This window comes from Aphelocoma coerulescens, chromosome 5, assembly GCF_041296385.1.
Source record: "Aphelocoma coerulescens isolate FSJ_1873_10779 chromosome 5, UR_Acoe_1.0, whole genome shotgun sequence".
NCBI classification, from domain to species: Eukaryota; Metazoa; Chordata; class Aves; order Passeriformes; family Corvidae; genus Aphelocoma; species Aphelocoma coerulescens.
This window is the reverse complement of record NC_091019.1, coordinates 57,849,955-57,876,784: the sequence shown is the minus strand read 5'-3', so window position 1 is coordinate 57,876,784 and position 26,830 is coordinate 57,849,955. Positions and strand designations below refer to the sequence as shown.

General features: G+C 41.1%; 1 protein-coding gene across 10 annotated transcripts in view; it reads right to left on the bottom strand.

Annotated features, from left to right (window-relative positions):
• The window catches only part of MARK3 (microtubule affinity regulating kinase 3), a 60,835-nt gene extending 34,432 nt beyond the window's left edge, over positions 1-26,403 (bottom strand). For 3 of the 10 annotated variants that reach the window (XM_069018352.1, XM_069018354.1, XM_069018356.1), the window contains exons 1-5: positions 25,736-26,403; positions 17,507-17,545; positions 12,953-13,144; positions 7,079-7,132; positions 161-209 (exon numbers count right to left, since the gene is read on the bottom strand). In XM_069018352.1, the coding sequence (XP_068874453.1) occupies positions 161-209; positions 7,079-7,132; positions 12,953-13,144; positions 17,507-17,545; positions 25,736-25,786 (385 nt within the window). In that variant the 5' untranslated portion in view covers positions 25,787-26,403. The remainder of the gene's footprint in view (positions 1-160; positions 210-7,078; positions 7,133-12,952; positions 13,145-17,506; positions 17,546-25,735) is intronic. The other 7 variants (XM_069018355.1, XM_069018357.1, XM_069018360.1 and 4 more) reach the window with 4 other exon arrangements.
• Between the last annotated feature and the right edge of the window lie 427 nt (positions 26,404-26,830).

Genomic DNA, 26,830 nt, shown 5'->3' with positions numbered 1-26,830 from the left:
TCTTAACACAGAGTTCTGAAATACCATTTACTACTGCTATTTTACAGTATATTTACACTCCAGTGCAAAAGAATCTTTTAAACTCATGCCACAACAATCTTAACAGAGAAAAAGGTAAAACTTCTCCAGAGATGGAAATTATGTGAAAGAAACAAGATACCTATATTTGGATGATTTAAGATCTTCATTATTCTTACTTCTCTAAAGAGCTGAAATAAACATAAAACATGAAATAAGTTAATGAAATCACTAACAAATAGCCATTCTTCTTAAAGACCAATGACTTCAGTATAGTTATTGAAACACAAAGGGAAAACATTATTAGCGTTTCAATGATGTTCATGAAATATGCACTTATTGAAGGCAAGAGTTAAATGCCTGCTTAACACCCCTCCCAAACAAATCAACCCTCAAAAACCTGAAAACACCCACGAAGGACTCCAGACAGCTCACAAAAGAAGTGACCTTAACCCTGTGGTTTGCAGACTTTTGGGGTCAGAAGACCATCGTGAGCCCAGGCAGCTTCCTGCTGACCAGTACATCTCACACATCTTTCACTCCCTTCACAGAAAGTACAGTTCCAAATTTTTGTGAATCCCCACCAGAACACCTTTAGAAGACCACTGCAGTATGAATTCAGCATTCTTCAGTACTTTGCTAAAGCCCAGGAATTACTGTGCTACAATAGCAGATCACAGGTGAAAAACCAGCTGCTTATATTGTGCAAAAATCGTGTTATCCAACTACACCAGCAAGGAGCAAGTTCTAAGGAGAGATGGGGAGACAAAGCCACCCCTCAGGCCTTCAGAAGCATTCCTGCAAGGCAACTGTGGCACAGCAGCATCTAGTCCTGGGTCTGCCAGCACAGCTCCACTGAGTCACTGCCAGACACAGTCTCAAGCCTGCCCAGCCAGTGCAACACGCTGAACGTACTTGCCAAAATTAATAGGGCAGAACACAAATGGTGTTTTCCTGATCCCATCGTGCTGTTTCCCTTTATGCAAGCACTGGTGTTAACCCTGACTGACACATGTGGTGCAGGAATTATTTAACAGAAAAATCTCACAAAAAACACAACTCCCCCATATAAAAGCACTCCATCTCTAGCCCACCCCAGCAGGATGGTGGTGAGGGACAACTGCCCATTTCAAGCTGCAGCATGACATGATATCCCCTGTCCTAAATCCAGAGATATTGTACTGATTTTAAGGATATGGTCATGTTCCATGTCCTGTCTGTCCCTTTCCCACTGCCAATATTCATGTTTTGAGCAAGAGGGCTTTGCTTGAGTAACTATTTCTGAAGATTTCAACTTTGCCTGTCACACAGAGCAAACTGTCCTTCTACAATTGAATGAAAATATGGAGTGACATTTAACAAACTACAAATGAAAGCAAAGTCATGACTGATCAGTTGTTAATTATTTTCACCCCTCAAAACTCTTCTGCAAAAGACCATTGTAAGAAACACATAAATTTGTAACTAAAAAAATGCCACAGGTGGTGTTACTGCAGTATAAAACATTGCTTTTAACAAAGCTGGTAAATACATTAATTCAAAGTGATTCCAAGATAAAATATTATTACAAAAAACTTGAAGCACAAATACTCTTGTATTCAGACAACCAAAGAATTTTCTTTTTATGCAGTACACTACATGGTGGTTGAGTGTGTAGCTGTTCTCCTTCTGCAGCTCCCCCATGCCAGCCCAAGAGTCCAGAGGGCTGATGTTCTTCAGTGTCAATTACCTTCTAACAGCATGCTTCAGAAAGTGGGAGTAATCAAGAGGTTTCATTAGAAACCTAACAAAAAATTTTACAGGAATATCAGTAACCTAACAGATCATACTGAACTTAATGTAAAGAGACTGAAGCAGAATAGAAGTCCACAGCTCCAAGGGAATGCAGACATAGGAAAAAACCCAAGAGTTTTGTAAATATGGGATGATAGCAGCATTTTTATTAACAGTAAGGAAGAAAAAGTGCTGCTGCAAGATTTGCCTCAGGTCAGCTTTCAGATAAAGTGAAGAAATTTGGTATGTCTACACATATTAGTAACAACTCAAAAACTTGTAGGTGTATTTACTCAATAAAAGCAAAAAAAAAAGGTGAAACTTTGTAATAGAAAAAAAAAGAAGGTGAAACATTAGAAACAAACAGAAAAACAAAATCCTTACACCTTTGTGATTTTTAATAAAAGAAAATGCAAAGGGTGAGTTTTAAATAAATCAATAGGAGAAATTCACAATTTGAAGACCGGTTGTTCTAACCATTCTCTGCTGTCTGATATTTCAGAATCACAGAGTTTCTGCAAAGGCCAACATCTGGGGAGCAATCCTCACGGTGCTGCCCAGGAGACCTTCTCCCTGCTACAGCCACAGCAGGGATTGGCACACTACCTGAACACAGAGAGAAAAACAAACAGTTTTCCAAATGCTTTTAATTATCTTGTTTTCCAGGTCTATGCCTGACACTTTGCTAGATGACAAGCTGTTTAAATGAAATCATGATTGATTGATCAAGTAAATTATTGGCCATGCAAAATAGCTTCAAAACCTCTGCATGCACATTTTCTTTATCCTCCAGAGAGGTAAAATTGCCTTCTTTTCTTTTTTAAACGATGTTATTTCTGGAGCTTTTTCATATGTGATTAGACAGGGTAGACTACATCACCTCTCTCTTGATCATCAGAAATTTAAAAGCAGTTGAATATACAGCTATTTTTTTCTTGCTTTTCATTCATTTCAGCTAAACTGGTGTATAATATATTCTGAATACTCCATTAATACTTTTAATCACAGCTTAAGTAACTGAAAGCCTTTTATCAGTTTTTACAATTTTGAAGAGAGTTTGCTTAATTCACTCTCTGTTGATATCTGATATCTTCCACCCCCAATGCCCAGATAAAGCCTACTGGGTCAGACCCTCACCAAAACACTGGTCCACAAAATGACTACTCTGCTTTACTAACCCGAATGAAGCATGCCAAAAAGCAGCTTCTACATTATGAGCCATTTGTTCAAGTGGGTGACTAGGAACAAGCTCTTTTAAAAAACAGACTATTTTTATCTCAGAGGAAATTAAAAATAAAAATACTTGAGAATAGCATACAACCACCACCAAATTGTAATTTCAGTTGGATAAATGCACTTCAGATTGTGCTCCCTTACTCAGTTTATCTGTTATAGGTCACATTTTGACACAGATGGGGATATCTGGAAATGCCTGACATTGTAAAATGTATTATAGTCTATTTCTGATAGAGAAATAAAATGTAAAACATCATACAACTTTCCCAAAGTATGCTGGATAAAAGTTTTACAGATTTCCTTCCCCCAAAATATTATGTTCATCAGATTCTAGGAAATGAGGTAGCAACTATCATCACACAATAAAATTCATTGCAAACAGCCAGGTATGATAAAACCTCACACCTCTGAGGTTCCCTGCCCACAGGGAGACAGAACAAGGTATAATATCAGAAAATGTAACACAAAGGTTCTCAATACAGAAAATGATTTTCTTAGTTTTAGGAACTTACTTGTCATAATGAGACTATAAAGGCAGACAAACAACTGAAAACAGTTCTCATCAGTTTAATTTCTAATACCGATACTAAAAACTACTTCCAGCTTGTTGAACAGCTCATTTTCCGTCAACAGGAGCTCTACAAATGTTTCTAGGCAAAGACAAACATCCCTAGTCTGCCAAACAAATGGCTTTCAGCTTTGTTGTGGTCTGGTCCTTTGAGTGTAAGCCATGTCAGATACAGGAAAAGAATGACATTTAATTAATGCTGGGAGCCAAAAAACTGAAAAAAAAAACCCCAATGAACCAGCAATGGAAGCTGGTTCTTTTAGGCCAACTCTCTTTGAACACAGCAAAAGACAGACTAGAAGTGATCCTGCAGTAGCTATCACAAGACTGTCAATAACAAATTATTTTAAAAATACTGAAAAAGTTTTCTAAAAACTGAGTCAGTGCCAGCTGCAGAGCACCAACCTCTCCTGGTCACCTCTCTTAAAGGAGGAAGCTTTTCACAGGATGTTGTTCCAAGCCAGCTCAAGCCTGACCTGTGTATTAGGCTTCTCCTGGTAACTGCTCACTGAAATATGCCCTACATATAATAAAGAGCCTCAAGCAAAAAGCCTTCACACAATATGAGTTTGCCTCAAACTAAGCACAACTTGAAAACAGAAAGGGGTACACATTACAAACAGAAAAGCCTGAGCATTTTAAATTCTCATCCTTCTCTTGCAGTTCTTAAAACACTGATTGACCCATGGTCAGAAAGGACATGAACCATGTTAAAACTGATGTTTAAGAACCCTCAAATGCTTTAACAATAAATATTGCACAAGTAAGTGGCAAAACATCTGCACATAATAAACAAAAATATTTGGCTGAGGAGCCAAGTTCTAAAACAGGAAAATGAAAAGTGATTTAGTGCTATTACACAGGCTTGCTAAAAAAACCCTTGCATATAATGGCATTGCTAACTCAAAAGGAAAAAAAAACACAACTATTTTTTTTTTTGTCTAGGAGGAAGTGAACTCTGTAGCATCAGCACTTGTTTGCAGTGAGACCAATACTCACTGGAACTGCGTACACAAGTCCATTTGTGGAGAACAGGGATTATGACTAACACCACCAGCATGGGAAAAAACCTCTAAGAATTCCCTTTTCTTTCAAAGCCGGGAAGTACCGGTTACAGCTTCCTCTTCACTAAGCAAGAGCAGCAGAGCAGAAATTAGGTCCTAGAACAACAGTAAAGAGTAGCTGCACGTGGCTGCCACAGAACTTCCTCAGCAGCAGACAAGAAACCCGACCCTTCTGAAGAGCTGCACTGCCAAGTACCAGTATCTATCGAGCTGTCAGGGCTGCAGCGAGGGCATACCAAGAATTACTGCTCCGGAAAGCAAAGCAAGTCCTTAACAAGGTTAACTTCTTCCTGGCAGCTGAAGCATCGATGTGGAAGATGGAACACAAAGAAGTCAGAACTGGCAGCCTTTAATCAGCATTTGTTTCCCCACCTAAGGATGACTCGGGTATGCAGCTACACCGCAGCTGAGACACTGTACACCACACCCTCTTCTGGGCACAGCCCTTCCCTCCCCACCATACCTCAAATATTTTATCTCTCTCTCCAGAAGTGCAAGATCAGAAGCACTTCCATCTTAGCTTCCCCTGCATCCACAGGTCGCGTGTGCAGTTGGCTCCAAAGGCACTGAGGGTGCAGCATGCCAGCTGTGCTGGGGGGAAAGGGGCAAAGGCTTGCAAAATAAAAAGCCTTGGTCAGGCAAAGCTGGCAAGCAACACGTTGTGCATTCACTCTGCTTACTATGGCAAGCAGGCATTTAATTTTAATAAAACTGCTTTCAGTTTTTGAATTGAAAATTGACATATCTTGCTAAATTTTTTCTGTGCTTGTATAACAAATGAGCTTAGAGAGGAAAGCATATTAGCAATTTCACCCCACAAATCTGATCTGATATTTACCCTGCTATTTTGTACTATTCTTCCAGACTCCCAGTTAAGAAATCCAGTGATTGACAAGATCATACTACAAATCACACTTTATAGTCTAATTTTATAAACTATAAATAAAAATTAAATTACAACAGAGATGGAGCCATGAGTGGACACTGAGCTGGCTGAAACCCAGTTATCAAAGGCCCATCATGTACACTTCCAGCTTGTGGCTTTATCAAGTGAACACCTGTGACTTGTAAAAGGTTTGTACTGTACCCTGATATGAGCTCTAACTGGCATTACAGCCCAATCTCAAGTAACACCATTTGAAGGACAATGATTTTACATTTTTAACTGAAAACATGGCCTCTTTACTTCTCTCTGACCATTCTTCCCACACCCTGATGTTTCCCCTTCGTATCACACAGCTTTTGTTTCACTTTCAAGTCCTTCATGCATATAACATTTTTTTTTTCCCAGTTGCAATCTGCCACAGAAATTTTATCTAATCCATCACATTATCTAATTTGCACTTTATTTTCAACCTGCTTACTCAGAAACCACCAATAACCTCAGGGATTAAGCTGAGAAAAATGGAACCAGATTATCTACTTTTACATGGTCTACAGAGTCATACAAAGTTGCTACCTGCTTGGGTGATGGAGCCTTTCTTCTACAGGTTACTCTTTGCCTCTCAGCCCAATACAATGTAAGAAATTGTGTGTTTTTCCAATTTACTTTTGCACCATTAATCTTGATAAAAACATCTAGTCACATGATCTCTTTAGTATTTGCATAAAATATATTCTCCAGTTTACCCTAGTTACCTTCTTTCATTTTGTTTGCAAGTAAATTCTGTGTGTTCTCTTGTTCAAACAGAAATATTTCAAGGGGGTTTTTATCAAAGTACTCAAAAGTAAACAAGAAGCCTTTGACTGCAGCACTTAAAAGGACAGAGTTAGAGAAGTCCCAAGTAAAAGTAACATTTAAATGTACTTCCTGCATGGACTCCCAAACAGACTGGCTTGTTTAATGAAAGAGCAGGGTTTATCACTCTGTACTAAAAAAGATAAGGCGATACAACAGTAACAGCACATTAAACATTCAGAGCTAGAGGGAAGAAACCAGAATAGCCATGGCCCAATTTGTTTCATACAACTGCATCACCTCTCCTGCTGCAAACTACACAAAAGGCACAGATAGTGCCTGGCCTTCAGTCCACAGGCAGTATTTTCAAGGCCAGTTTAAGACGACAGAACATAAGTTTTGCATTTCTATGTTTAACAAGGTGACTGGCATGGAGGAGACATGGGAGCATGACACCAAACCACAAACGTCCTCTCTACAGAGTCAGCTCTGCTTGGGAGACAAAGGAAGTGGCAAATACCACTGTTTGCTCAGTTTACAGCTCTGTACGAGCTCAGCTTGAACAACTGCAGGGTTGTCAAAAATATCAGTTACAAAACCAGCTATTAAATACAGTAGTCAGACGTGTGCAAAGGTATGCAATGCTTCGGATTCTCCTGCACAGGCATTCAGGGTTAATGGAAGGAGCTGGGGAAGTGAACAAGTTATAGTACAGTTGAAAGATTAAATGTAAAAACATACCTTTTGTAGACTAGTTGGGTTCAGCTGTGTTTTGTCAATTATTTTTATGGCAACCTAAAGGAAGAGTTCATGATCAGTATTTTCCACAGGAACAATGCTGCGTTATTACAACATGCTCAAATCCAGTAACAGAAATGGAAAACATGAAAATTACACAAAAAATGCCTAAGTTCCTTCTGCAAATTATGTACTTGTATTTAAACTAGAAGCAGGAGAGTGGAAAAACCCTGGTATTTTAAGAATATTAAGAAGAGAAGCTCGCTGAGTCTTTTACTTGACATTAAGACCATCACACTCATGGCAGTGGAAGCTCCACCATCAGACAGTGTCCCGATAGAGAGCAGTGTGCCTACAGATAATATTTACACAGTATAATTACACAACAGATTACACAGTAGTGACTGGGCATTGGCAGTTTCTAAAAACAGAGATTTCAGAGCATATTGAAAGCATTTCCACAAAAATTTGGCAAGAAGTAAGTTCATCTTTGGAAATTCACTAAATATTTGTGTCAATTTGCTCCCTGATGGGTATTAAAAAAAATAACACTTGGGAATCAACAAAAACACGTTGGCTGTAGTACAACACTTTGGGTAAATACATTCCTTTACTTGTTCTCATCTTTTCAGTAAATGCTGCACAGAAATATTAAAGAACCAAAAAAAAAAAAAAAAAAAAAATCACAAAATAAGCAAAAGAGAAATTCTGTACCATGCTAACTGGTCAGAACCTGAAGATTTGAAGCAATGAATGAATAAGCAACAGAGACTTCAGTGCAATGCAATTTGGATATTGGATGAGGTAGAACAGGAAATGAGAATCTTTCTAGAATTACTTGCCAATTGGTATTTTTCCTTTCTAAATTAGAGACTAAACATACCAGAAGAAGCTCTACAGAAGGAGATGGTGCCTCTCAAAGAGGCAAGATGCTGCAACTCAGCTGATTATAATACCTCACTGGTGCAAAGCAAAGGCTTTCAACTCCCCTTCAATTTTTGGCTCAAACAGTAGACGCTGCTCCTTCCCATGCCACAGCTCCCATATCCCTGCATCACTTTCTGCTATCTTTGTCACCTCATTAACTTGGGGTTGGTGACATATGGAATAAAGAATATCTTACATCAAAGCCAATTTATATCCCTAAATTCAAGTGCAAAAACACAGGGATGGATCATCACGATGGAGGGGGTAAAGGGAACAGTGTTCAACGCTTGAGTGCATCACGGAATTATATAATGGATATGGTGTTTTCTGAAACTGATATTCAAGACTTATTTTGAGCTCTTCTAGATGCAAGATATGATGAGACATGACTGAGGAGCCATTTAAGAATGCTTTTATTTTGGGGAGTATTTTCTTCTAAGGCAAGCTACTGATATTAAAGATCACTATTTCCCAAGGCAAAATTCCATTGCAAAACCTTGAGAAATCACTTCAAAAATACAAACAAGAGAGAAAAACATTAAGCAATAGGTATTTTTATATTAGCAGCTGTGTTCGAAACCAAGAAAGATTTTTATCTCTACCTTTACACCTGTTGTTAACTTTGTGACAATAGCTCAAAGCTATTTGCTTCCTGCAATCTCTTATAATTCCATGCTGGATGTAGTGACCACTGCCTTTGTCAAAAGCAGATAATGTTATTTGAAAGCGACCTGGTGTTCCAAGACTACCCAAGGCTGTTCCCTTGGCAAATGCATTCCACTCAGAAAAGGTTGCATTTGTGTTCTGGGCTGTACCATTCTGGCCAATCTTTGAAAGATGTAAACTTCTTTGAACCCACAAAGTCTTAAGGTACTGTGTTTCTGCAAAACCAGCTCACCTCTCTCAGGGTGCACTTGGTGCTAGATGACCAGAAAGGTCACTGACACTGTCAAACAAATTCAGCCCTCAGGATACAGGGAAGGTACAGACCTCAGTCTTTCAAAAGACAGACTCTCAGGCATGTTCAGTGCACTAATTATAGCCTTAAGGGCAGGATGAATTTAGAGAATTCCTATCCACATGAACACTGAGGGTACAATGTGTTAACATGGACTTTGAGAACTTGAACCCATCATCAGAACAGGGAACAACTTCAGGTGCCTTGATAAGGTTTCCAAATCACAGGCAAAGGCAGCCAGCCCTCAAGAGTAGTTCTGACAAGGCTGAGAAAGTTAAATGGAGAATTTTTAAAGTACAGTTAATAAAACACTGAATTGCCTTTCAAAGCAGAAACTTTGCTCTTTTTACATAAAGTGCATTTTGAATGGTTTCAAGTACTGTGAGCTAGGGCCAATGCTGGAGGAATGCAAGTCCACCTACACTATTACACCGCTGCATCAGCCATGATACTCTGTGTGAAATCGTTAGTAGAATTAAAACTGAGTTTGCTTTCACCATTCACAATAACATGACTTAAAACATTCCTCCTACATTATTTGAATAAGGGAGTTAAAGAAATCAGAAGTTGGGACACTGAGAAAATTGACCAAACTGCTACTATTCAGAATGTTTTCTCCCTCTTAAATTTCACTTTTTCCAATAGAAGAACAGAAAGAAGATGACAATAGATTCCTTGGAGTCAGACTTGGATTCTGAAAGAATTCAGCCTCACTGGGAAACTTCAACTCCCTGGCTATTAACTGAACACACGTCTTCAATGAACAGAAGGATCCATAATAATTTTGGCCACCTCAGTAGGAGCAGAAGGTAGTCTTATCTTTTAGAGTCATTTTGGCAAGTACAAAAAACTTGTCAGAGGAAACACCCTTTGATAAAACTACAACAGAAATAACATGGATTGCAGTCAAAGAATTAAGAAAAGGAGATTGACAATGAAGACTTGTGGTTTCAAAAGGGCAGACAGCCTACAAATAACACTCTCCTAGGCAGAGGATCAAGAAGGATGGTGTGTCCAAACACCAGCTCTAATGCAGTGAAGCTAATCTCTGGTCATGCACTCCCTGCAATACAATTCAACCCCCTCAAGTTAGGCTGATGTTCTGATCATCCCCAGAAGGGCTAAACATTTCTTCCTTGCTGTAATTTGAAGATGGGCTCTCATCATGCGTCCTACAGACACACTAAAAATGGAAATGAAAAAGAGTCCTAGAACTTACTCCAGTTGGAAACATGAAATCTTCATCTCAGGCAACAGGAAAATTCACAGGGAGGACTCCAGATGCAAGGAGACGAGCAACTATCCTAAAAGAATGCTTAAACAAACATCTCCTCCTCCCAGGAAGTGACAGAAAAGTGCTGATCTGCTTCAAGATTTGGAAGCTCCTCAGCACAGAGATATAAAGAAGGAATTGCCATAAAGCAAAACTGACATGGTCACTTAAAAGGACATTCAGAACAGAGACACAGATAACAAGAAGATTTAGTGGGGTTCAAAACCAGCAAGAACACAGTAGAGATGAAAACTCATTTAAGTGTAACTCCCCAAACTAAGCATTTAATTTAGGTTTTGATACATAAGATAGAAAAAAAAAATAGGAACAAAGACAGGACAGGCAGCAGGAGCAAGTGTGTAAAGCAGGAAGTCACAAATTCAGAAAGCTAAGTGCCATCTGGCTGAGGCCAGGCTGATAATATGATCCTGAAATTCTTACAAGAAGCAGGTTTTTAAAAGAAAGAAAAAAAGTGCATTCTTGCAGCACAGGTTCCTAGCATCTACCAAGAACAGAACAGAAGAGCAGGGTTTAGAAATGATCAGACAATTTTTTTTTTCCAATTTATCATAAAATTCCTGAACTCGAAACTGGCAGGGAAAAACCAAGGAAACAGAAGGATTAAATACAACATATTTTCCTACAGTTAACTGTACCCTATGGAAACAACACAAGATATGACTACCTGGACTATTGCAAAGCCTCATCTAGGAGGCTGCATGGAAATTTTTCAACTAGATAAGCTGAAAAGTGCACAGAATTGGTTTTTTTCCTAAAAAAGATGGCTAAAGAGATATTAGGTTGGAAATAAATGAGTAAGAGTTTTTCAAGGACAAGATTTTGGGACCAATCTTGTTTAATACTGGTATCAGCAGCCTTGGCGCAGGATGTCAAACCATAATGATTAAGTTTGTGAAAGGAGTTAAGAGGCACCATCAAATACAATGGAAAACTGATTTAAACAACCTTGGAGATGAGTTCACAATGAAACCGAGATTCAGCAACCCACAAGGTTGGTGCTGTTGCTGATCACAAGCAAAACACATCAATTTAACAGCCACGAGAAAGGCTAACACAATCTAAAGTTTGATCAGTAAATACTTCTGTAAGGGCAAGGGTGAATTAATGACGTTGGGGAAATTGCTGTCCAGAATATTGTGAACAATTCTGGTCACAGACATCTAAAATTACCAACATTGTACAGTTCATATAGCAAGCAGAGAAATTTTACTCATCTCTCTCTTAAGAAAAATAAGAAGTTTTAAATACCTTGAAGATATTTCTATAAAATTAACTTAGTTATTCCCTTCGAAGGAATGACACTCATTCCAATGATCACATCCCAGAAAGTGTTTATGCTCTGAATTGGTTGAACTACATCAATTCCATGAGAGTGGAAGAAACTTAGTACATGAACCTTTCCAAATTTAGCCAAAGATTTTACACTGTCCCCTTTATTTGTAGAAATTTCGAACAAAAATAATGAACCAGAAGTCAACACAGTTATCTGCAAGGAAAGGAAAATGTACTTCGCTTTTTGCAAAGTGTGATACATATCTATCTCCAAGTTCTATACCTATAATAATAGCAAAGAAACACTAACCAACTACTTGCATATCCCATCTTAAGTATCAGTAAAAAGAGGAGTGAACTTAAGTGGAAAGGAGTTAACCAAAAACTTTCTCAACAAATGAAAAGTAACTTTAACATCAGAAGACAACGGGAACTGTCAGCCAAAAAAAAAATCCTTCCCAACAGCTCCTGCGAAACGATGTCCCCTCTGTTCTTCCCTCTGTTCCTGCTACTGAACTGTGTATTAGCTCAGAAAAGAGAAATTCCCTTAAAGCACTGCAGTCAGCTACACAGCTTCTGTAAAAGTCCTTGCTGGTATCAGCAAACATTCACTTCATCAGACAGGTTTGGCAAGAAAAGGTCAGCAAGGTGTTTCTCCCTCTTTCAGTACTTAAGAGTTGCTTTAAATAAAACAGCACCAAGAAACACCGTCTTGTAACAAGCAAACAGGACTACAGCTCACCAAATCAGAACAACCATTAAGTGCAAGTGATTAATTACATTGCAATGGCACGCAGAAACTAAATAGGGAGCTGAGTTAGACTCCAAGAAGAGATGCAAGAGAAAGCTTGTCTATACTACACACATTGAACAAACTGTCACTGACACACAAACTATCTCTGAACGAACTGAAGCAACTTCCCAAAGCTGCCCAGCACTGTAGACACCCTGGATGATCCACCTTAGGATTCTGGGGAGATACATTGCTTTGGCAAGAAAATACTGCATTTGGGCTACTTGGAACATAATTAAGTCAACATTCAGTTCTCATTCCCGACTTCCCCTCCAATACAGCCCAGCAGTATAGACACACTAAGAGGCAGTCCTTCCCACAAGCTTATTTAATTGCTGTATACTGATCTGGTTTTCGAAAATGGAGGATTTATCCAAGAATGTTAGTAGCAAACTTTAACATAATTCAGCTGGACAGAGAATTTGTCAAAAATACAGATTTAAGAAACCATTTCCAAGGGAAATTGTTTTCTAATCATTACTAAAAATTAGTTTTCAATTTCTGCTTTTTTCTACATCAGTGGCAATATCTCTAGTAAAATGTGCTCTATGTTCACAGGCTTAGATGATGCTATTCCAAGAGAACCTTCACACCTACAGCAACTCACTGCTGTTTACACCCATACCACTTTACCTCTCTGCCAGTTAGGATGTGCCTTGCCAGTTTCACTTTTGCAAAATTCCCCTTTCCAATTGTTTTAAGGAGTCTGTAATTTCCAATATGCGGCTGCTCATCAGCACAGGAGGCTATGGAGTTCCTGCAGCGAGCTCCAGAGCGCCCAGTTCGAGAGGAAACTTCCTGCCGTCCATCTCCATGGGACGTGTGCTGCAACAAAAACATACACGGGTAAGGCTGAGGAATAAAGACAAAACACATCAGTGATGAGAAGCATACAACATTCAAAAACATCAGCAATGCCTTTGAAGAAACCTTCAAAGGATCCAACTTCACGTTCACACTGAACTTTGTTCTGATGGGGGCAATAAAGTGGTGCCCAGTTCAAAATACAATATCCACTTCATCACCTGGTAAAGACAGTGGAACATCACCTGCACTGCAGCAACAGTTGAGCATTTTTAAGTAACTTACATGGACTGCCAGATCAGTTACAAAACATGGAGATGTTTGATATTATGTCCCAATTACATTACTGTGCCTAACTAGTGCAGGAAAGCTTTGGGAAAGGAAACACAAAAAAAGCTTTTCCAAGAGCACAAATTTTTAACCTTTACTGGACAACTTATACTAAGCTAATAAAAGGGTTTTTTTCTTTCCTGCGGTACTAAACTTGTGTTCCTACAGATCCACATGACTGAAAATATCCAGGATGACCTGGAGAACAAGGGAAGAAATCTTACCTAATGTACAGAAACCCTGGATATTGATAGGCTGAAAACCAGTTACAGAGATCTGACTGCAATCTGTTAAGTTCCTTTCACTCCGTTTCCCTGAACAGCTACTAATTGCAAAAAGGAATGGTTATATATTATATCTGTAACAGTCTTTACTCTTTAGATCAAATGGTTAAGATTAAAGTATTTTTTAATTTCCTGATAGGCTGTTTATGAAAGAGCAGGTGCCCTCCTATGTTCTTAAATCATGGTTGAGCTCTGTACAGCAATCATACTAATTAAAGTATTAGTTAGAAATGCTCAGGAGCCTGCAAATGTGGAGCAAGTATCTGTGTCCACCAAAGATGACACGTTAAACTCACAGTCACCCCAGAAACCCCAGATCTTGCTCTTCTACTACTACTCCTCTTGCTGAAACCCAGTGGGGACAACCAAGAAACTGGCAGACAGCAACATTCAGTCTGAAAATCACTGTAGCATGAGGATGAGATCACACCTCAAGAGCTAACAACCATGGTACAGGCACAAATGAACAAATCCAAGCTTGCATGACACTTGGCAAGCTTCACTTGCCTGATGTAACCTTGTGACCATATACTCTCACATCTTAGGTTCCTTGATTTGTTAATTTGAGTGCAACAGCTGTGATCAAATTATTTTTAAAAACACATTCATTTCATTTAAGAAATGCTACTGGTAAGAGTCTATGGCAACTCCTGGAAAATTGTTTCAATAGTTACTATTTTAAAAAACACACACAATGTTTTAGTATCAATCCGGCTTTAGCTTCTCCTTACTGCCTGGCTACTGCATTGCCACTAGATTTGTACTTCCCATAGAGGTACTTAATTTCTGTGACCACAATACCCCTTCACTTTAGTAAGTGATATGTATATTGAGCTCCCTAAACAGGCTGCTGTACAAACGATTACAGACAAGGAAACATCTCCTGTACTTCCGTTCAGAACCTTCCCCTATTTTCCCAACATCTTTTTGTGGTGTTCATGGTGGACACGGACCCACTATACCAACAGTAGGTGCAACAGGACTAAACACAGAGGCTGCATCTTCTGTTCAACACCCCACTGATTTCACAGGGGCAGAACTAACTCTCTTTGCAGAAGACTGTCTGTACCTGACCACCAAACACCAACCCTAGCTCTTTCAAGAGTTATTGCTTCCCATTCCTGGATCCTTACACGCACGATCACATTTGGCTGAAGTGAAACACAAAGTTTCCTTTCTTGCAGAGTATCAAGTGTTCCTGATGAGTGGCCCATCCTGCCCTATTTCATATTCTAGCAATTTTATCCCAGTTTTCAGGAGCAAGAGAACATGTTTCTTCCAAACCGCTAATAACTGGCATACGAACAAGAAGCACACCTGTTCAATATCCAGTAAAAATTCAAGACTTGGTAATAATTCAGTGTTCTCAATAATATCTTGGGACCTATAACAACTGGGTAAGTGTTTTATCAATCAGCAATTCTCAAGGAGAGGAAGGACGAGCAGTCAACAACCGAAGGAACTACTAAAGCCAGTGAAACCCTATATTAACAATTTCAGTATTTTGCATGTCCTTAATGTCAGGCTGGTGCTGATTGTTCATGCCATTTTAGCCACCCCCATGTGTACTGGCACAGCAACGTCAATCCTCTGTATTTCCCTAAACTTTGACTTCTAACAAACCTTGCAACACACAACGCAGAGAACTTCTCTGTCAGCTCCGTTTGTACCTTTTAGTGTCAAATTATTCACACCAGCTAGAAAAAAGAAGCAACTGCTGATGCTAGATGCTAACATCCTCTTACATTGCTACCCCTGGTGATCAGGGACCAGGATGTTCTGTACAAGGCCATGAGGGTATTTCTTGGATATATTAGAGGAAGGTTCATTTCAGTTCAAGTACAGCATCCCAGGAATACAACTGTACTATTTACATTGCACTTCACTGAGTTGATAACTTTCCTCAGAAAAAGCAGCATACCAGAACTATTTAAACTACAGCCCTTCCACACCTGGGCACTCAGCATAAGCTGGCTTAAGTAGGAGCCAGACTGCCTCCCAGCAGGGCTTGTTAGCTTAGGCTCTCCAGCAGACAGATTGAACAACTTGAATTCAACTGCTTTTGAACCACACAGCTGACTCTGAAAACAGAGTAGCTGTGCTGTCTTGTGCTTGAACTAAAACACTGTTAGACCTGAGCTAGCCTAAGAAGCAGTTGAGATGTGGGCATCAGGTACCACAGAAAATAGGTTAGACAAAATTGATTGTACTCATATCCTACTTCACATAAACACTATCAGGTAAAAGAAATATCCTGTTATACTAATGAACTGTATTAGTAAACCACCCAGTTAATGTGTCTTGAGAGCTTCACTGTCCTCTTGTTGAGAAATTACTTAGTGTGTCCTATAATTTTTTTCATGCTTCCTAGCTTTGCACATAAAGGGAGGAATTAACAGCTGTGAACTAATTTGGACTAGGGTTGATAAACTGAACACAATCTCCTTGTATGGAGGTTTGCACTTCCACCCTAACCCCGATTATTTCTCCTCAAGAATATGACTTTTTTCAGCCGTGGGTTTTAAGTATCAAGCTGTGCGTTCCTAAGCAGTTCAGTTCTCTCCAATTGACTTGCTCACAGCCATGTTTCACTCTGTAGAAATCCAGCCATTTGCAACCGTATCTAATTTGGACTATGTTCCACTTTACATAAATAAATCTATCAGCAAGTCCTTCCTCTGTCAGTTCCATTATTATACTGAGCAGACAACAAGCTTTCTAAAAACCACAGAAAACAGATTGTCCATTTCAACATGGATTTTCTTTTGCATATGGAAATGAAGGAAGAGCATAAACTCAAAACTGAATGAAAGTGTTTCTTCCAACCGAATCATTTTCAAGAAGCCATGATAGGCAGATGGAAAGCTCAATGGTGTGGGCAAAAAGCAAAATATAGGTGGTCCAATAAAAGCTCAAATCATGCACTGGCTTGTATAGCATCTGGCTGTACTCAAGTACTTCCCAGGGCAGCTTCCTCAGCAAACAGATTAACAGCGCCAAATCTCAGCCCAGAGAAATGGTAAAAGCATCCTCTGCTCTCCAAACTGAGGTGCAGGTGCACCCTCAAATCCGCAGATTTTGCCTCCCTCACTACACTGACCCCCCCCCCCAAACTCTGTTTAATTTCAGGCTTCTTCTCCAGGTCCACATTTATATGGTTTTAAGAAGAAATGGGGTTTGTCTTAAAAATGTAAGATTTAAAATAAGCATGTGTTTATTTGTAGTAAGTTTTCAAACACTGTGGTAGGTGAGTAGAAGCACCTCTCCTGGAGGTGCTTTCTGCGTAAGAATAACACTTGCTAATGAACTCACCATGGCTGAATGATTCCCAAAATATCTGTCTTCGTGCAAAGCAAGACCATTACACTGTAGAGGGAAACTGAAGCAAGGAGATTGGGTACTTTGTGTGACTGCAGGTTTGCCAGTCACCACCTCTTTTAAAAGAAAAGTTTCCTGAAATCCACTCATGACAAGAAAGCACTTTCTTCCGTATCTTGGCATGCATCAGGTCCCATTTAAAAATCTTTTAAATACTTCCAAGAGGTTTGTTCTTTTTTTTGCACCATCCATTTTCAAGCTACCAGGATAACCTTTGTCATTAAAAAAAAACCCAAACAAAACATTCTTCTCCTCCTCCCCTCAGCCCAACCCTATTATTACTCAACCCAGAAGGAAATGAAGTAAAACATCTCCGTTTGTGAGAGACCTTATGGCAAAGAAGGGAATGAACCCAAGACCAACTACATTTGGAACACAACACAAAACCCACCTTTTCGCAAAAGCTTTCCCCCAATGATGAGCCGACATCCTTTCATAGCCAGATAATGATTAGCATGAAGAGAAAGAAAAAAGAAAAGGAAAAAAAGTAAAAAGCAAATGAAGTATGAGGGTGTCAACAACTGAAATCTTTTTGGTAGATGTTAGTTTTATCCAGTATTGTATGGTTTCAGGTATCTTAACATTCAGAGCGTTAGAAACACACAGGGCAGGGCATGACTAGTATCAGAGTTCTTGTACTGCTTAAGAAGGTACCAGAAGTTGAGGAAACACCTGAAAGAGACAGAATCTGATATCCATTCGAAGAGCTGAAAAACAGTAAGAAATCAGAATGTCCAAGACCTGCAAAAATCCATGTTTAATTACAGTAAAAAGGAAACTCTTTCTGAAATGGGCGGGTACAAATGGCATTAACTTTTTAAAAGTATGTATTTAATACAATAGTGAGAACTAGCTTATCATCAGCCAAAATGAACTAATAAAATTTAATCTTACTAAAGTCTCTAGGAATGTTTATTACCTTAGCTGTAATCTCACCTCTGTATGAAATAGTACAAAGTGATATTACAGAATTTCTTGGAAAGCTGTCAGACTAGAACTATCATGACAGCCTCATTTCATTCAGCTTTTTTAACTGTAATAAGAAAAAACTACTTAAAACCTATAATGTTAATAATGTAAGCATTCCAGGACATGATGAACATTTGAGACACTACATTGCTTCATTACCTTAGCCTGGGCACACAATATATAAACACATGGTAATCTCTGGCTGTGTACTCCCCACCAGCACTCATATTTATAGAAAATCTTACCAGGAAACATACCATAGCTTGTTTTTTTAAAAAAACTCAGAAATATTTTAAATCAAACATGTCAAGACAAAATTTCACTGCAGCCCTTCCTAACAATGTGTTGTATTTTATTTCCCATTCTCATTAGCATCTTTAAGAACACACAAACTGCTGAGTACTACTCAGTGTAAGAGAAAAAAGGCAGCCCTAAGGATATGCGCAGAGGTAGCATCTTCCTGAGCACAGATATCCCTGAACCAGCACAGCAGGGCATCCTGCAACTGCTGACGAAGGAATTCTACTGGGAAGTCAAAACAGAGACTTACGTTTCTGGCAGCCACCAAAAGGTGCCACAGCAAACACTCAACCACAATTGTTTATACACCAGTTACTGCTCTGGGATTCCCTAAACCATCATGTATTATAAAGTATTATATTATTTTCCCAGATCATAAAGCAGGAACACATCAGGTGAAGATGTCCTGTACTTGTCCTGATTTTACTTCCCTCCTACCAGTGACCAAGGCACAAATCAGGATATGGAGTGAGGTGGATTTTATCAGACCCAGTATGCATGTTAATGTTTGCATAACCAATTATTTGCTTCCAACACATATAATTAAAAGGCAGTTTTTAGACTAGCTTGCTCCATAATCAATCTTAAGGGTAAACAGTCATGGCTTCCATCTCACAAAATTTTAAAGGATCTCCTACAAAGAAAAATGCTGTCCACCTGAAGTGGCACTGAAGTTATCAACCCATGAGGGCAGATTTATTCACTGACATGGGCTACAGCCCAACCATTATGGATGTTGTGATCAAGTGGAACAACTCAAAGGGTCAGAATTCATCAAGGGAGACAAGCAGACCTTCTAGAAATACAATATAGATGTTAAGGGAGAGAAAACACTAATTTGGATGCTTCCATTGTGAAAAGGGGAAGATTTCACTGTGCAGTTCTCAGCCTGTCATAGTGTTCATTCATGTAATTGGTATGACATTCATGAAAATGAGTGGCTATTTTAATTAGGTCAGACCTGTCAAACCACCAGTTTAAAGGGGGAACCTGAAGAGTAAACAGGCTTTAGCACATGGAAGCTATACATCTGACACACATTTCCTAATTCCTCCACACCTCAGTGGGGAAGGCAAAATTAATGAAAAAAAAACAGGAGTAACACTCAGGACATAGCAGCTCCAGCTCAAACTGAGCACAGCAATGCAACTCCCTACAGTGGGCAGGCTGATGGAGCCAGACAGTAGGGATACAGAACACTTTCACCTGGCAGAGGGAACACTGCTACCCAAAGCAACACTTGCACACTTCTAATTCTGGCTACTGACCAGCAGTGGGAATTGCTGTGGGAATTGCTAGTGACAAGTGCAGCACTGCCCTGAAGACCAGAGTGGGGAAGTGCTGACAGCAAAGCACTAACAGTCCTCAGCAAAGGAAGGATGCTCCCCCCGCAGACATACAGAGTCTGGCTCAAGAGTCCTCCCATGTAAAACCACTACAGCCTCTGCGATGTGTTTGGCAGTATTTGGTTCATGGTCTATACAGCATATGAAAGAGAGTGAATCTGTAATTCCATGATTAGCACTGAACAACACAACAGTGAAGAAATCCTGCTTATATAATCAAAAAGATAAGTCTGGTGCCGGTTACAAAAGCTCTTTAAAAGCTCTTTTGTTGCTTCACATTATCAAGATCTGACATTCATCATATCTTTCCAGCCAAAGTTCCTTTACTGCTGATTAAAATGGATATTTATTGACATCAGCCTGGGGAATAATAGCTAAAGAGCCAACCATATTCTATTCTTCATCAACAATACTGCCAACTAAGTTTTTTCCAGAATCATCACTGTCAGTAATTACATGCTAAACAAAAAAGAAAAAAACCCAACCACCTCACATTTGGTTTTCAAAAACCACATTGAGCTTGCAGATAGAAAACTTTGCTTAGGCTTTAACCCTGCAGGAACGAATTTTATTTGAAAGTCAATTTCTGTTTATATGTATATATATACATACTGAGCTCAGCAACTTGCTGCTTTATGGGGCAAGAATTCCTCTTAACCCAGGGGTTTCATTCTTATCACAGGTGTACTCAGTATCTTTCAGGTTTATATTTTAAGAGCAGCACGCACCTATTTATCATATGTTCTAAAGAATTTTAGTGGCAGATGATCTCCACACTAAGCAGAGCCAACCTTGATATGCCATGAGCCTAAAAAAAAAAGTGACCTCCATTTTTGATCTGGCTGACACCCATGAGGCAGCATTACTTGACTGAAAAGAAGAGGAAGTTGCAGACACATGCTACTTATGTATCATATGAAATGGAGATCGGGAGAGACAAATGCCTCCACTCTTTGAATTCCTTTGACTTGAGTCACCTGAGACATGTTGTCAACAGGAACTGTCCGCTTACATCAACATGAATATGTCTTTTGGCTAGAACTAAAATGGAGACTCGAGCAGGTAAGGATACCAGGTGAGTGGGTAACATAGGCAAGGAAGTCTATGAAGTTCAATGCACTAAATACTGTATTTCCTCTCATTTATTTTCTTTCAGCAATTCCTGTAGTTGTGTTCTGTTTTTCAGATTGCTACTTCTAGCCACAATTTAAGTCACATTCAGTGGTACTAATGAATTAAGTCTAACTTTGTTAACATTTTCTGGAGTAAGGTCCCGCAACCTACTTTTTCTGAGTTATTGAAATAATGTAAAAAAGGGAAAAAAAAAAAGTTTGTTTCCAGGAACAAAAAATCGCCATTTGCAGTTGTAATTACGTATCTCAGTTATTGAAATAATGTAAAAAAAGAAAAAAAAAAAGGTTATTTCCAGGAACAAACCATCCCAATTTACACTGTCATAAATATGTATCTCTGTTTATAGATGTGGCACAACTCAAGTTACCTTAGCCCTAGAGTGCTGTGCTATGACTGCCTTAATTCAAATCAAAACAAAAACACTAGGAAGCATTTCTAACCTTCCCCACCTGAACTGGACACTGTGTTTGCAGCCACAGAATGGAGATAACCCCACTTTTCTCAAGGGTTTACAGCAGTCAGATCAGAGCTGACCAGACCTGTCACACAGCCCCACAATAATTAGTGCTGGCACAAACCGCGGGTGGGAAGAGGCACCCGAGGCTGATGCCCCCAGCAGCCTCCCATCAGTGTGAGCTGACTGAAACCAACTGATTAAACACCACAGCACAGGCTGTTCAGCACAGCTAAGAATTAAATGCCTCACTGTAAAAATGTGGAAATCCTAGCAGCTGGTGACTCGCAATGTCACACAGCCTCACCAGGTATCTTCTGAGTACACAGTACCAGGCCTATCAGGCATCAGCATTTTTTTCTGCTCTGGGGAGTTCTGACACTAAAAAATACATCCCAGGTGAATTCCTAAAATATTTTTTATTTATCGTTATTTTGCCACCTTCCCCTGACTTAATTCAAACCAGAACATTTATTACAACTGGTGAAAAATATGGAAGAATGTAGATGGTCCTGTAGAAGAAAATCTGTCACAACTCTTGGCCACAGGAACCTCAGTCTCTTCTTTAAAAAAACCCACAGGATTTCATGCTACGGAAGAAAGCATTCCAATTACAGATCTATTTGTAATAGGAGAAGACTGATAAATAATATATAGAACAATGCAAGCTTGCATATTGACTGCAAATGCTCTAATGCATTTCATAGTTAATTGGTAATAAACCAAGACATACTACACTAACTTTCCCAGTAGCTTAAAATACATTTCTGTACCTAACCCTGCCTTTACTAAATTTTTTTAAAATAAAAAGGGTGATACTTCTGCTGCACAGAATCCTTTTGTGCAAGCACAGTTGCCATCATGCTGGCATTTTTCAATAGCAAATTTTTCACATTAGGCACAGTCATGGAGATAAGAGTGTATTTCAGTCTTGCTTTTCCTCAAATTACTTAAATTTTTAACTCAGATTGGCTTGCAGAATCAACACATTCAAAACAGTTACCCTTTTTCCCCCCCAAAAAACACAGCTGTGCAATGAACACAGAGGTTTTAATTAAACTCTTTAATCCAAGATTTTTCTTTTCTATTTCATGCTGTTAAAAAAAGTAATCTTCCAACCTCCATACCACCTGTATTTCCTTGTTTCTATCTATAGTTTGCTATCATCTTCCCACTCTTTGAATATTTTTTTTAATGAATAGTTATCCTACTCCTCACAATCTTGCTCCTTCTGCTCCTATTTCTTTGTCACTGGTTGTCCTCCATCCTGCCATATGCACATTCCTCTGTGACTCCTCTCATCTTTTGTTTTCCACCTTCTATCTTCCTTTCCCACAGTGTTTCCACACTCTTTTCTCCTCCATCTTCTCTCCCTTCCTTCTCATCACTAGTAAAACAGGTTTACTCATTCTTCTGTCATCTGAAGTCCTTCTTCTGTGGCTATCCTGTCTCCCAGATTTGCATGAAGGAGGTCTCTGCTGTCTCTGTTGCTTTCTCTCTCACATGTAGGACATAATTCTGAAAAAGAGAAGATCTGATCCTCTCCTGCACTTCTGTCCCCTAAGCAGCTGGCAGCCACTCGTGCACAAGACATGGCCAGAGAGGAGCTGCTCTGTCTCTGCAGTGAGGAGCCAGCTCATTGCAGGCCAACAGCCAGCTTCCAACTGTCCAAGTGTGAAGTTCCTATGATCACAGATCATCTGGGATGCCTTTCCTCTCAAAACCAGGTGACTTGGAGCCAAATTCTTTAATCTCAAAGGCACTAAGGGCTTGGTAGCTCTGAGTAGCTTTTGGGGACAGTCACTGTGACAGTACTTCCACTTCAGCATGTCTTGATAAGAAGCCTTAGGAAAAAAAAATAAAAATCAAGTACTGGCAATTATACCTTTTTTAATCAACAGGACCTGCCAACGGCTGAACGTGGTTAACTGCAAGCACAGACAATGATAATTTACACTCACTGTCATTCTGGAGGCTAACTTCATTTTCAAAACTGCAAGTATAGGCATGGATAAGCTATGATCAGCACACTTCAACCAGATTCAACACCAGCCAAGCCTTTGTCAGCAGTGGTAACCTTCCAAGCAGAGAGAAGGCATTAATGGGGTCCATAACCATGGCCCAAAGGCGAGCTGAACACCTTGGCACCTCCTAAGCCTCTTCAAAGAGTCCTCTGAATATTAACTAATTAGACTTCTCTTATGTGAAAGAGAATGAATCAAGGTTCAATTTACTTGCCAATACAACACACCCAGATTTGGGGTAGAAGAATAGCTAGCTGAAGTATCAAAATTATTGCACTTGGTATTAAAAAAGAGACCTGATGTTCACAGCTGTAGGGGTAATTCACACAGACTAAATGTTAGATTTAAATTTAGTTTTTAAGCAAGGCTGAACAGAAGACAGTTTGGTAAATTTCTAGACAGCTGATGGCCAAAACATCAGAGAGCTTCCTGAGGAATACGGTATCACACTGGGGGAGGGCTTGGCTCGCTGGATCTGGTGAGTTACTTGGATTAATCACTCCCTGTCAATATCACTACCCACAGGTATTTCTGTGGACACCAGCACAGAATACAGCAATTGAAAAATATGCCTTATTCTAAACCTAAGGCAATTCATCTGCAAGCAAGACAATCCATGTATGTCAAATTATGAAGATAAATAAACAGAAGTGTTAGACCAATATTTTGAAGTGAGAACAAGGTGCCTTAAGTGGAAGACATGTAAAAATCTAACTTCAAGTGCTAGAATACACAGCTTGTGAATAATTATGTCTCCTCGAGCACATATTAAGTCTTTCCACTGTTAAGTTATCCCCAGTTGAGTTTGAATTAATTGGGGAATCTGATCTGAACAGTTTCTAAAATGGTTTACTATGTGGCCTCCATACATTCACATGGAGCTTGAAAACCCCAGTCAGGTTTGTTATACACTAAAACAATTATCCAAATAAACTCCGCATAGTATTTTGTAGAGTATGTTTCAACTTCAACTCTCCCCATGGCATAGGAAGGGCTGCATAATATTTTAATTATTTTCTTCCACAAGACAGGAAGCTCATTGAGATTTTACAACCAAATATGCTTAGTTGGCTTTTTGCTCAATTCAGCCCTTAGCCTGCAGGTTGCATGTAGTGCTAAAACAAATAAAGATCACAGAAGTCAGAAGTGCCTATTATGTCAATAAAATCTAAATCCCTAGTAATGCAGTAATTGTTCCATGCAGCATGTTTTCTAACGCTTTGTCTGGTCTTGTTTTAAACAATGGGGCTACCATCACTTTTCTCGGACTATTTATGGTCTGGAACAATCCAACAGTTTTTCCTGATCTTTAACCAAAGTTTCCACCTTTTATGCCAGTCCAAAACATAAGAAACTCTTGCGCAAAAAAAAAAAAAAAGCCTCCATCAACCTTAGCATCTATCTTGTAAAGAACAATCAGATAGCCTTTACAAAAAGCTGAATACAAAGTTCACCGATCAACTCATTTCAGACTACACTGAGTGACAACTCCCTTCTGTTTATCATTTGGGGACATGTCACAGCCCATGCAGAAAAATGGTCAGACAGGATATACCAGGACCAAGTAAGTTTTAACTTGGGAGAAATATAGTTTCTATCTGCAGAAAGGGAGTCTCCTACCGAGCTTCGTTTGTTGCTATATGCTCATGTGGTAGGACTACTTTTTTTTTGTTGTTCTTTCTCCCTTTAGCATACGACCTTTGTGACTGACTTAATCTTGTAAATAAAGTGTCAATTCCTAAACCTTGGCTTTGTCAAGGTAAAAAAAAAAAAAAAAAAAAAGGGGGGGGGGGGACGACACACATAGTGTGAAGGGAATAGGCTCCCTTGCGCGAAGGGTAATTCCAATAAAGAAACCCTTTTAATGTAATCTGAACAGGTGACTAGCCTAACAGCGTCATTACCATCGGGAACCCTGCAAATTAAGCAGGGAAGAGGCCTATTATCTAGGTCACCTAGCCCACCCCTAGCCAAGCTGAATTATTCCCATCTGTTTACCAGAGGTTTATTCGGGTGCTTTAGCAGTAAGTTTGCATATCAGGAGAAGGCAGCAGCCCCCCAGAGCTCCCCTCCCCACCACCGCGGATCCCCGTTACCGACATAACCAACGCGATCCTCCCCACCCTGAGACACTCGAATAGTACAGGGCGAATTAAAGAGGGGACACCGGGTTTGGGAGGGGGAGGGATGCCCACAAACGCCACGGAGCAGGCGAACCGTGCTGTGGAGGGGTTAAAAAAATAATCAATTCAGAATAAATCGGCAATTTGGGCAGCGTAGGGGCGGCGGGCGGTTGCTGACAGCGCCCCGCGGGGCGATGCCCCCGCGGCGGGGCCGGGCGCGGCGCGGGGCCGGGCGCGGTGCGGCGGGTCCCCCGCGGCCGCGGTACTCACGTTCTCGGTGTCGCGCTCGTTCACCGTGGGCAATGGAGTCCGAGTGGACATTTTCCCTCACTCGGGCGGCCGCGGCGGCGGCGCGCACAGACACACACACGGGCCCCGGGCTGCGCGTCTGCTCCGAGATGGTGGTCGCAGGGAGCCACCATGAAGGACGAGGTGCCTGGCGGGGGGCGGCGTCGCGTCGGTGCCCCCCCACTAGATCCTCCTCGGGGAGCGGAGCGGCCTCGCCCCCTCCGAGTCCTTCGGGCTCATCCTACAGCCGGGGTCCGCAGGGGTCAGCAGCGGGGAGGGGGTCGCCTCATCCAGCGGGGAGTGGATGGAGCCGAGGGAAGGGATGGAGCCGAGGGAAGGGAGGCGGCGAGGGAGCGGCTCCGGGGGGGAGGGGGTGAGCGCAGGGCGGGCGGGTGGAGGCGGCAGCGGGGCGCCGCACAGCCCGGCTTCTCTCCGCTGCCGCCGGGGCACGGCTAGCGCAGGCCCGCCGCCCGGGGGTCTGCCCTCTCCTTCCCCCGCCGGGGCCCCGCTTCACCGCGCCGCCGCTCGCATCGCAGCCCGCCCCAGGCTCCGAGAAGGCCGGCGCCCCACGGGCTGCGGACGGACGGTCGGTGGGTGCCCGCCCGCCGCTCCCTCCCTGCCTGCCCCCCGCCCGCCCCGCTGCCGCTCCCGGCCGAGCCAAGATGGCCGCGCTGCTCCTCCGCGCCAGCCCAGCGCCGACATGAACCGGAAGGTCCCGCCCCCCGCCCGGCGTGTGCGGGGGCCTCGGGGCCGGGATCGGCTCTGCCCTCCGTGCCGGCCCCGCATCCTCCGGGGATCGGCCCTTGCCCTCCCTGCCGGCCCCGCATCCTCCGGGGATCGGCCCCTGCCCTCCCTGCCGGCCCCGCATCCTCCGGGGAGCGGAGTAGCCCCGGGGCGGAACAGCTTGGAGTGGGGTTCGCCTTTGTGAGACCCCACCTGGGGCAGTGCGTACAGTTCTGGTGTCACCAATACAAGGAGGATATGGAACTGTTGGAGCAAGTCCAGAGGGGACCTCGAAGTTGATAGGAGGACTGGAGCATCTCCCCTAAAAAGATCGAGAAAGTTGGGGCTGTTCAG